The sequence below is a fragment of the Emys orbicularis genome, chromosome 5 (assembly GCF_028017835.1).
Source record: "Emys orbicularis isolate rEmyOrb1 chromosome 5, rEmyOrb1.hap1, whole genome shotgun sequence".
NCBI lineage: Eukaryota > Metazoa > Chordata > Testudines > Emydidae > Emys > Emys orbicularis.
The window spans coordinates 29,363,987-29,376,521 of NC_088687.1; the positions used below are offsets into that span (position 1 = coordinate 29,363,987).

The 12,535-nt window shown below is 37.3% G+C and overlaps 1 protein-coding gene across 1 annotated transcript in view; it reads right to left on the minus strand.

The window, feature by feature from the left end:
• Positions 1-1,082: 1,082 nt before the first annotated feature.
• The window catches only part of AP1AR (adaptor related protein complex 1 associated regulatory protein), a 29,322-nt gene continuing 17,869 nt past the window's right edge, over positions 1,083-12,535 (minus strand). The window contains exons 7-10 of the mRNA XM_065405499.1: positions 10,238-10,299; positions 8,964-9,037; positions 7,835-7,963; positions 1,083-1,348 (exon numbers count right to left, since the gene is read on the minus strand). Of these exons, the coding sequence (XP_065261571.1) occupies positions 1,083-1,348; positions 7,835-7,963; positions 8,964-9,037; positions 10,238-10,299 (531 nt within the window). The remainder of the gene's footprint in view (positions 1,349-7,834; positions 7,964-8,963; positions 9,038-10,237; positions 10,300-12,535) is intronic.

Genomic DNA, 12,535 nt, shown 5'->3' on the forward strand with positions numbered 1-12,535 from the left:
GTTTGTGTTAATATAGCCACAGGAACTCTGTTTTAGGATCTCTTTCTTCCAAACCTAGCAGACAAGTGATTTTTTCCCCCATATACTGCAAGTCTGTTCACATAATGCTGACTTTAAGAATTATTCATACAAAGCTGAAGAAATTGTAAGTATTCCACAAGTTAAAAGTCTCTCTAAACACTTTTGTACTAGCAGCATTTGATGAGCTGTAAGTGAAAAAAACTGAACCTTTGGTCCTCTAAATTTTCCTTTAATTAACTTTCAAATTTCAAAATTTCCCGTTGACGTACAGAAAATCAGCTATAAAAAAATCTTTAGGTAGCATACTTTCACTAAACATAATACATCATTTTACATGACAAATCTTGTCTAATCTTGTTTCTATGCCATTGGAATCATTATGCTTGGTACAAGAAAATAATTCAAATTAAAAAAAGGTAAGAAATAAGTTGAGGTAATAAACCAATTGCAAATAGACAATTTCACATGTGATAAACTATTGACTCGGCCTCCCTATGTTAAAGAACAAATCAAATAGATAATGGAAAAAGGCAATTTATAAAAGTAATCTCTCACCGCTTTCACATTCTCAGACTTTAAGGTCAGAAGGGACCATCATGATAATCTAGTCTGAGCTCCTGCACATTGCAGGCCACAGATCCTCACCCACCACTTAAGACATTTAAGTATTAAGATAACTTATGTAGGATATTTATTTTCAAGATAAATATTAGGTCAATGACATGTAAAACAAATCAGGAGAAATACACTGAAATAAAGTGGCTAGTTAAAATATAGGTATGTCAAGCTGTGAATCTTAAATTAGTGCAGATAATTTTATACGAATCCCAAATTTCCAGAAATATACAAGATAGAATCACCCCAGTATTTTCATAAACATTTATAAGGTAGATGATAAAATTGCACTTAATTCTGAAGTAACTCAGATAACAAATCATTCCCATTCCTTGCTAATGAGCATTACAATATGGTTTCCTTCCTTTTCTTACACAAGCCTCACATTTCTGTACACTCCATTTAACTTTAAACATTTTGCCATTAACAACAGCCACACAATTTCACTATCTGTCTTGTTGATCAGCATCGGATTTATTTATGTCTGACGCAGACAGTTCTATTACAGGATTCACAAATCCAGCATACTCTGAATTGCCATTATCATCCATCTCAGCACTAACAAAATCATTCTCCCACTCCAAACCATTTGAATCATCAGAAGCTGAGGTTGGATTACTTCCTGTCTTCTTGCTGCTAAATTTTAGTGCTGCTCGAAGTATATCTTCTTCTGTTTTAGAGCGCTCTCTCATTGGAATCATTCTGTTCATGCCTGCAATTTAAGATAACTTTTAAAAAGCCACAACTTTTTTTTTGGCGGGGGGGACGAGTGGGGGGGCAGACACTAAGGGAAGAGGAGAATGTGTCATCACATTTTTGCTAAAATATTAAATGCTAACAAGAACACATTTAGAGCCAGATTCTGATACTTTTGCTCTTACTGACTAGTACCTCACTCTGCAAGCAGTCTTGTTCATGTCAATGCAAGTAAGGGCATCAATACCTTCTTTAGTCGTTAATTGGCCACAAGGAAATTGATTACCTGTTTGATAACGAAACTATTTTCTAGCCTTTTTTTTTTTTTTAAAAGAAGGCAAGAAGCATGGCTAAATAGGATCAGGTTTGTTGACAGTCTTTCCCACTAACCAATCTGCTGCCCTTTCTACTTGATAGGTATGTATGTATTCTGAACATATACAGACATATTAAAAACCTTCTGCTTCCATGAAATTTCTATGAAAGCTACTAACTCCTGTTAAATCATATGATCTGTAGTAATGTATCTGCTTGTAGCTTCCTGACACAGTGATAGCAGAAGAAATCTTCACCGAGTGAAATGGATTCTGAAGTTCAGAAATTGTGTTTCCCTAGACACAGATACCATTTTGCTTTATACAAAGAGGACAAATTCAAGATACATACACAAAGTAAGCCAAGCTGATCAGAAATTTGCATAACAGGTTAGAGATTTTCCAAAAGAGAGGGATGTTAGCAATGCAGAGAATGCTGCATTATCTCCAGAGGTGTATAAACTGTCTCCTCTGCCAATGGAAAGAAGTGAAAGCTTGCAGAGGCAATAAAAGATTTACTGTGCCTCTGTTCTCATTATGGTCAGGTTTACTCCACCCTCCTAATTAAATCCCTCTCATTTTAAACTTGGATTACTGCAGTGAGTCTTACTTGTAGTATGCTATTTATATAATGAACACCCTTTATCACTTGAGATTCCAGGAAAAAGTTTACATCCACTCACTGGGTACTTGTGAAGTTTAGCAATATTTCAATCTCTTTGTTCCTTTGCTACTGACACTTCACTGAAGGTGTCATCAAGAAAGATACACAGTATCCTTTAACAAGTTATACTGTTAACAAGGTGAAATGACAGTGTAACTTTATTGCAGTTCCATGTTAACTGTATGTGACAACTTGTTTACCATAAAGATATTCAGAGCAAGAATAGACAATATCAGTAAATTCATAGATTCCAAGGCCAGAAGGGACCATTGTGATAATTTAGCCTGTCCTCCTGTATAACACAGGCCATAGAACTTCCCCAAAATAATTCCTAGAGCAAATCTTTTAGAAAAAGATCAAATTTTGATTTAAAAAATATCAGTGATGGTAAATTGTTCCAATGGTTAATTACTCTCACTGTTAAAAGTTTACGCCTTCTTTACAGTCTGAATTTGTCTAGCTTCAACTTCTAGCCATTGAATCATGTTACACCTTTCTATGCTAGATTGACGAACCCATTATTAAATGTGTATTCCTCATGTAGGTATTTACAGACTGTAATCAAGTCACCCCTTAACCTTCTCTTTGTTAAGCTAAATATATTGAGCTTCTTGAGTCTATCACTATAAGGCATGTTTTCCAATCCTTTAATCATTATCATGGCTCTTCTCTGAACCCTCTCCAATTTATCAATATTCTCCTTGAATTATGGACACCAGAACTGGACACAGTATTTCAGGAGTGGTTGCACCAAAGCCAAATACAGAAGTTATTTTACATCTATTTTACAACCCTACTTGAGATTCCCCTGTTTATGCATCCCAGGATTGCGTTGGCTCTTTTGGCCACAGCGTCACATTGGGAGTTCATGTTCAGCTGATTATCCACCACAACCCCCAAATCTTTTTCTAAGTCACTGGTTCCCTCCGAGTCCTTGCTTCCCAGAATAGAGTTCCCCATCCTGTAAGTATGGCCTATGTTCTTTGTTCCAAGATATATACATTATGTGTTTTAATATGGCTATGTGTTATTGTTTGCTTGGTAAACTGTCCTCCAGCAATCTAGATCACTCCGAATCAATGACCTGTCCTCTTCATTATTTACCGCTTCCCCAATCTGTATCATCTGCAAACTTTATCAGTGATGATTTTATGTTTTCTCCCAGGTCATTGATAAAGATGTTAAATAGCATAGGGCCAAGAACCAATTCCCACAGGATCCTACTGGAGACATACGCACTCGATCCACCTTTTACATTTACATTTTGAGGCCTATCATTTAGCCAGTTTGTAATCCATTTAATATATGCCATGTTAATTTTATATCATTCTAGTTTTTTAATCAAAATGTTGTGCGGTACCAAGTAAAATGCCTTATAGAAGTCTAAGTATATTACATCAACACTATTACCTTTAATCAACCAAACTTTGTAATCTCATCAAAAAAAGATGTCAAGTTAGTTTGACAGGATCTATTTTTCATAAACTTATACTGAGTCCCATATCAGCTACTCTGTTTTGCCTGGGATTGACGTCAGGCTGATGGGCCTATGAATACCTAGGTCATCCCATTTACCCTTTTAAAAAATTAGCTTTCTTCCAGTCTTCTGGAACTTCCCCGGTATTCAAAGACTCATTGAAAATCAACATTAACAGTTTAATGAGCTCTTCAGCATGCTCTTTTAAAACTCTTGGATGCAAGTTATCTAGACCCGCTGGTTTAAAAATGCCAACTTTAGTAGCTTCTGTTTAACAACTTACAGAGATACTAGTGAAATGGAAAGAGAGTGTTACCATCACTGTATACACCTGGGAGAATTCTGCAACACTGCACACACGCAGAATTCATGTCCCCTGCAGATTTTTTTTCCCTCTGCAGAAAATACATTCTGCCAGAGAGCCACTGTAGTCACATCTTTCGCCTACCGGGGCTGCTATGGCACCAGAACAAAGGGCAGCCGGCTCACCGGATGTAACAGGCAGCAGTGGATAGGAAGGCAGAGAGGCTACGTTCCTCACAGTGCCCTGTCTGTGGGGCCAGGTGAGGAGGCATGGGATATGGGGGGGGGGGGGGGAGAGGGGGAACAGACTAGGGCAGGGCCTAAATGGGAGTGGGGGTGCTGGGACACATGGGGATGGAGCAGATGTGCTTAACTGAATGGGAGAGACTAGGGATCAGCCAAGGTCTGCATAGAGAAGGATCCCCCACTCCCTCACAATTCCCCCTCCCTCCCCCCCAAAAAACACCTGTTCCATACTTCTCCCACCCACATCCAACAACATTCCAGGCGCCTTCCCAGAAATTACTTTCATCTCCATCAGTTCCTCCGTTACCCCTGACTCCCCCTAAGCCTTTGCACTGCTTCTGAGGGGTCCAGGAAATAAGTTTCTGTATTGTAGTTTAAATGAATTACTCAAAGTTCTGTATTAATATGCTCAGTAAATCTATTTGTCCAAAAACATTTCCTGAATCTTTTTTTGTTGTCTATTTTGTTACAGACATACTTGCTGACAGGTATTTTGATTTTGATTCAATTATTCAAAATAATTGAAACTAGTGTGATTATATTGTGTTATTTTGACAAATAAAATATGCAGAATTTTAAAATATTGTGCACAGACTTCTTAATTTTTTGGCACAGAATTCCCCCAAGAGTAACTTTAAGATGAGACTGCATCATCTGTTTCCCCCCAAATGCAGAACAGAAATATTTCTTGAACACTGCCTTTTTTGCATTATTACTGATAATGCTACCATTTCCCTCTAGTAATGGACTAATACGTTTGTCAGGATTCTTTATATATTTAAAAAACTCCTTTATGTCCTTAACTCTGCTGGCCATGGATACAAGGAGAAATCTCTTACCTTTACTTATCAATTTTTTACAATTCCTAATTTCTGATTTATATCCATTACCATGAACCTCCCCCTTTCTTCCATTTGTTTTAAATAATTTTTTTATAGCTGCCTTCACTTCTGCATTAAACTATGCTGGTTTTTTATCCAGCACAGCCTTCTTCCTCAATTGTGGATTTTTGAGCATCTAATAAGGTTCTTAAATGACTCCCAATCATCATTCACATTTTTCTAATTAAATTCTTCCTCCCAGCAGATTTGGCTCACAATTGTTTTCAGCTTTGTGAAATTGGCCCTACTTAAGTACTAACTATATGTATATATATGTGTGTGCGAGTTTATTTTTTACTAGTCTGGACTTTCTTCTGTTTGCACATTATAAATGTGATCAAGTCATGATCACTTGTACCTAAGCTATCAACTTTTACTTCTGAGATCAGTTTCTCTTTATCTGTTAGGACAAGGACTAATCTAGAATTCCCCTGCATTGGCTACAACACTTTAACAATTTACTATACCAAACAGAATGAAATATGCTGCAAATATATACGATACCACAACATTACTATTATTGACTATTCTTCATGATACTCATCTGATATATGATGTATCCTCATCTTCTTCCCTTGGTCTACTCTTGGTCTTTAGGGCAATATCATAATATAAATATTTACTACCACTACTAATCATCTAATTTGAAGATGAAGTAAAAAGTATATAGACAAACTTAGACATTCCCAGAAGCCTTAGTTCAGAGCTCCCTAACTTGGAAACGTCTTTCGATCACGCAAAGTTTAATTCCCTCACAAGGTTTATTGTAGTTAGGTGGCCATTAGGCAGAGACCCATTTTAAAAATTGGTATACTTTTGGTCTACAATCGAACAATACCCTGTTCATTAACAGCAAAAATGTATAACCAGATCATATATAAGAACTTGAGCACGCAAAGTTTTCTCCATACCCTTCTAACCTTTCTGGCTTTTTGTGGTATGAGATCTAGCCTCTCCCTTACATATGTATTTTGATAGCACCCATCAACATAGTACCTAAACAGTCTATGCGGGGCAAATGGACAGATGTCTTTGTTGATACTTCTCTGACATTCAGGAGTGTTCCACACTGCATCAGTGGTTCTGACAACTGAGACACCTGGAAGGGGTGGATGGAATCCATTCAGATGGTCATGATCAGTTTTTTCTAATTGTTTCAGAGCAGTGAAGACTATGCCTTCTTCCCTGCAGGGATTTCTCAAGGATCCACCTTGCCATTTTTTCTATTCAAGATTTAATGTGACTGGGGAGCCCATCCGATAATATGGGTTGCAGTGTGATCAGCCATGACTTCAACTTTAAATATACGCTCCCTTTTCATATGTTCCAGATACCACCATTGGCAGAATCACTCAATGACTGGCAGAAAGTGGGATCTCAATTATAACTGCTTGAATACTTAGTTTTGAATTTTGGCAATTTTTCATCAAATTATATGTGAATAAATTTTCCATTATTTAGCCAGCTGGCTAGAAATCAACGCAATCAAAATGGAAGAGATGTTTCTGGCAAGGGTCACAATGAAATGCCAACTTAATCTGTAACTGCTTTATCAGTTGAAGACTGCCAAGCACTGCAATCCACAAGTTTGTGGTCTAGTTAGATTTATTGCTCTGAGATTGCCAAAATTATTTCAGTCACCACAACAGCATTTCCCCCCTCAACTATGGCTGGTGAAAATTGCACCTCCCCTTCAGATGTAACCCACCATGTTCATCTATGCTTTTGTAATCACTTGGTTGGATATAGCAGTGGGCCCTACCAAAGACAGTGAAAGGAACCCAGAAGCTTGAGGAAGTCCAAAATGCAATTTTCCCCTGCCTTCTGTCTGTGTGGGGCAGGCCAAGGAGAGCATATAACACCCACTCTCTGCACTGGCTGCCAATCCACTAATGGATAAAGTTCAAGGTACTTAACACTATATACAAAAAAATCACTGTCTAGGCTCCGGTTACTTCAGCAGAAATTCACCCAATATAGAAATATGCTCAAATATGAGCCTGGATATTTTTAGAGAGCTAAAAGAAAATTCTGCCTTTCAAAAGTGAATTTAAGACCAAGTCGTAGATTTTCTCCAGATCACTACATTTTTGGGTTTCATGTGAAGAATGGAAACCCAACGTAAATTGTGCATACCCGTTAAATTAATTATTTTTACATCCTAGGTAGTGAAACAACAAAAGCAAGCATTAGTAATCAATTCCTGATGCTACTTGCTCACAAGGGGGCAGTATTTCTTTACTGTTATATTTTGTTGCAGGTTTACTACTAGTGAGGTTACCACGCGATGTTGAAACCTGAAGCAAATTTGCTAAAGACTCTAAGGAACTTAGTTTTCATTGCTCAGACACGTGAAAATATTAGAGTTATTCTAATAAACGTATTTAAGCTAATCTTCCTATGACAAAATCATCATCTTCATCACCAGTTGTGATCTTAAAAGAGAATAAATCACACATTTAAAAAAGCATGCTCAAAATGTTTTAAGCCATTTTCTTCTTTAGAAGAAACAGCATTTTTTGGTGTTGTCAAACTACATACAGTCATTGAAATGGTTAATGTTTTTGACCTATACAAGGTTTGTATGACAAACAGTACGGTATGACAGAGTAAGTACCTTCTTCATCTTCCCACTCTAGATCTAGTGAAGTGCTGTCATCATTTCCACTTGTTGATTTTGTTTTGGTCATTAAGTCACAGCTGCTCTCCGTGTTTGGTGTCAGAATGGTAGCATCAGATGAAAGTCCTACATCAAGAAGGTGTTTTTAATTCACATACATATTTGGGTTCAAGATTTAATAGCCAAAACTATCACATATCCACAGCAACTTTTACTTAGAATCTAAGCACCTTGCAAACCAACTAAAATTAAGCCTCAGCATCACTATTTGATGAATCACTTCCATCCACTAATTTAATGAAATGTATCCTCCTTTGGGAGAGCATACAACAGCTTTTTAACAGTTCACAACATTAAACAATTAAGGTACGACAGTGAAGAATACTGTATCCAATTAAAACTACACAGGGATTTAGACATAGAATGCAATTATCCAAGTTGGAATCTGGCCAGGGTTAACAAGGATTTCTAGAGTTCTACAGGATCCTTAATTACAAGCAGCCAGATACTCTTTTTACACTTCAGAGACTGCGCTTCCAACAATGCAAAGCCCATTAATAAGATAATGGGGTACTGGGTCAGAACTGATTCAAGGGTGAGAGTACCATATACAGCAATGGCTTTCAACCTTTTCTCATTTGCAGAACCCTAAAAAATTTGGAATGGAAATCTTACATAGTCTGCGGACCCTCAGGAATCTACGGACCACAGGTTGAAAACCACTGATATACAGGACCTTCTCCTGCAACACCTAGGTGTTCTCTGGATGTCTCTGTGGGACACTGCCACTTCAGTGCCTGGAAAACCCTGGATAACCAGTAGAAGTCAGCCTGAGGAGCTCAGTTTGGGTGCTAGTTCAAAACTCGTTTTATTAGATGAAACAACTTTGAGTGCTGGATACAGTACAGGCACCTGTCTAAAGGGTATATGAAGTACATCTCCAGATGCCTCCACAGCTCAAAAATCCAAGAGGAACAGAAGTTCCTACCTTGTCTTATACAGAAGTATAGACCCAAACGTGGGAAAACAAGGAGATTTTTCTTCGGAGAAGGATATTCAAACACAATTTGCTCCACGGTTATTTATAGAACATCTAATTTCAAAATGTATTTTGAAAATCACTTACTGCTACTTCGAAAAGCTTCATAGTGGAGCTTTATATTTCTCAAAGAACAATCAAACTCCTCCTCTGCCACTGAGCTGTAAAAACAACATTTTGCTTATTATATCCAGAGGTATCAGTGATCAAGCCTAGCATTTACAGTTTTCTAGCATATTTATAGGTTCACCATTTTAAAAAGACTATATGAATTAGCATCTTTAAATAGGTTCTCATATCTCACTTTTCATGGGGATCTCACAGAGCATTGTACATGGCACCCTCTTGTTAACCTTAAGAAATCATGTCTGCTCACGCAGTTTCAGCTACCATCTTTATACAGATGACTTGCAAAATTACATTCCACTACATATTTGTCTCCTTCCTTCCAATCTTACATCCCTGCTCTCTAACATCTCCTTTGATAACTTGCAGGTAACTTAACATGGCTAAAACTGGACTCCCTGAACCTTCCTCCCATATCCACTCCTCTTCCCTCATTCTCTTTCACCACTAACACCACCTTCATCTCGGTCATCTCAGACCCATAACCTGGCAGTTTATCTTTGACTCCTCTCTCTCTCTCTCATTTACCCTATGCATCCAGTATCCAAATCCTCATTTTCTTCCTCCATGGTATTTCAAAAATCCCCCCTCCCACACCCCATGCACACAGCTAAAACTAGTTCAGGCTTTCTTCATCTCTCACTGTGATTACCGCAACCATCTTCTCTCTGGTCTCCTTAACAAGTATATAATTCCCCTCTGATCCATTCAAAATGTGGTTGCTTGCCTCACTTTCTTTGCCCATTTGCTCCCAATATTGTTTCTTTGATTCCCTCCTCTGCCACCTCTCCCCATACTAGTGCTAATAAAAATCATGAGTTTATTTTCACTAACAAAATGTTTTGTAACAGCAGAGAGCACAAAGCTCTGACACCATTCTATTACAGGTTTGACTCACTTACAGTTATAATGCAGATTTCAAATTTGAATCATGAAAGACATCAGATAAAGGGATAACTCGGGTAACTCTAGACTGGAATAGCATTTTGCATGCATTATTCCAGTAACTCCAGAGGATAGCAGTAGGAATGCAATATGGTGTGTAAGTATGATGATGACATGCAAGAATGGCTACTTTTTAGTGGCGAGGGGAAAACAGCATTTTCAGAATAAAAATATCCCTTATTTGAAACAGCCAGATGGGGGAAGATGGGAAAGAACACATCCTCAGTTGCTGAAAACTCCCCCACTACTAGTCATTAATAAAAAAAATAGTATTTTGTTTCACATCTTACCTTTGATATTCTCCATTATTAGCTGCTGGTGCTCGCTGCATAATCCTCTGTAGTCTATGTGGCTACCAAACAAAGTGTAAGTTGTCATATATCAGGAAGTTTTCAAAAATCACTCTGAAGAAACAGACTTAATACCCTTCATATTATAGTTAAAAATATTAAAACAAGTTTCAACCTCCTGGGATCGACTACCTCCCTGTTGCAAGGCCTAAAAATATTATCCCAGTTCCCCCAATTCAGCTGGGAAAGAGACAGGACTTTGATTATATTAATACAGATTCTTAAGTAGGTGAAGTATTTGTCAGATAAAAATAACTTTTTCTTCTTAATCTCAGAGGATGAGTATATTCTCTCCACAGAAGTACCAGTTCCTTCTAACTTGAAGGGCAAGAGCCTTCTTCCTTTTAACCCATTTTGCACACAAGAAATGTGATCATGAGGCACCATCTTACTTGCAAGCATGAAAATAAGAGTGGTTATTCACCATAGTGTCTTTCCTTCTCAGTTATTCTTATCTCAGCATAGTACTTTCTAAAAGCAGTTGAGATATGACAATTTGGATGTTTTGTTCTGTCCTTAGTACATGTTCAATAGAAAACATCTTTAATCTGACAAAGAAAATCTACTTTTAAAGAAGCAATTTTATTTCCTTACATTACCTCAGCACAAGGAATATTGCCACATATATTTCTATTTTTATATATCAGGATAAAGTGTTTGATTTGCATGAACAAAAACTTTACTATTTGTTGGTTCCTTTAAATTCTGCAGTTTAAAGCCTTCTTTGTATCCTTATGTGTAAACAGGTTGAGAATATGAGATACAACCTAGTAATAGGATTCCTTTTATGGCCTCAAGATGTGTATTTTATGGGCATAGGGTTTCACTCATTTTTTAACAGTTTTTGGTTTTAAGATGACTAACATCTCCATCCCCACAATCCCAGAGAGAAAAATTTGTGGATAAAAATGTAAGGCCAGCCAGGTACCTGCTGGTCAGTTTCATAACTGATTTAATTAAATTAATCTGTGTGACTTCACTTTGATTATATAGAAAGCTGAAATGAAATGAGCAAGTTTAATTTTTAGTAGCGAGAGCCCAGGTGTGTAGCAAATATATTTTCTCAGGCACATAAAGGAGAGAAAAAGGACAAAAGTGTGAGTAGTAAAACAAAAGATTAATTCAAGCACTTTAACATGGCTGTAGTAGAGCTCTTTCTGAAGGGCTGAATGGGTCTAGTGAAAATTTTTATTTAATACCAGACTCCAATATGACAATGCCTTTTCTTGGCACAAAAGCATTTTCTCACTGTGGAGTATGTGGCAGGTAATGTATTAGCACAACTAGATTCTGAATGTAGTGAGGAACTTGGAAGTTATGGAGAAAGTGCATTTCTTATTGATACTTGGTGAATGAGAGAAGGTGGATAGGAGGAAGGAAAGGATCACATATACACCTCTACCCCGATATAACACAAATTCGGATATAACGCGGTAAAGCAGCGCTCCAGGGGGGCGGGGCTGCGCGCTCCGGCGGATCAAAGCAAGTTTGATATAATGCGGTTTCACCTATAACGCGGTAAGATTTTTTGGCTCCCGAGGACAGCGTTATATCGAGGTAGAGGTATTAAGCAAAGCTGGATGTTTGGTTTCTACTGTATGAAGCAGATCCATCTTTAAACTTGTTCTATAAATTAGAAGGTAAATCCCAGGATACGCAAGTATTTCAAAATTATTGTTTTGTTTTGCAGAACTTGATTATGTCACCTGTACTCACATTTAGTACCTTAACCTGTATTTCTATTAGAAACAAATGAACTATACAAGATGTATTTAACATAAGCAACAGTGGTCAAATCAGGTTCATATGTTGTCATATTTCCAATGATTCACCTGTTTGTTGAATTAACAGACTGATGCCTGACCCAAGCATGGATTTCAGGCGGACATAAGAGTTGGATTGTGAATTTTATATAACTGAATTCTAGTTTATTTGGACCATGTCAGAACTTGAGCTCATATCCCTGAAATGTGCTTTTAAGACGGTTAAAACAAGATTAGAACTCTACCATTTTCTTTTAATTGTAGCCACATGACTATATTTTTAACTAAAAAACAAAAATAAGATTTAGAGACTTTTTGAAGAGTAACTAATTTCCTCCCCATCTCCACTCCCTGTTGATTAATGTCATTCAACCTTTTCCAACAAGGTAGTCTGTTTAAAAACAAAAAGGTGCATTATAGATGTCCTAGGATCTGGGTAAGAAAGACCAGTTTTCAGAACAGGGCATTTGGTAGG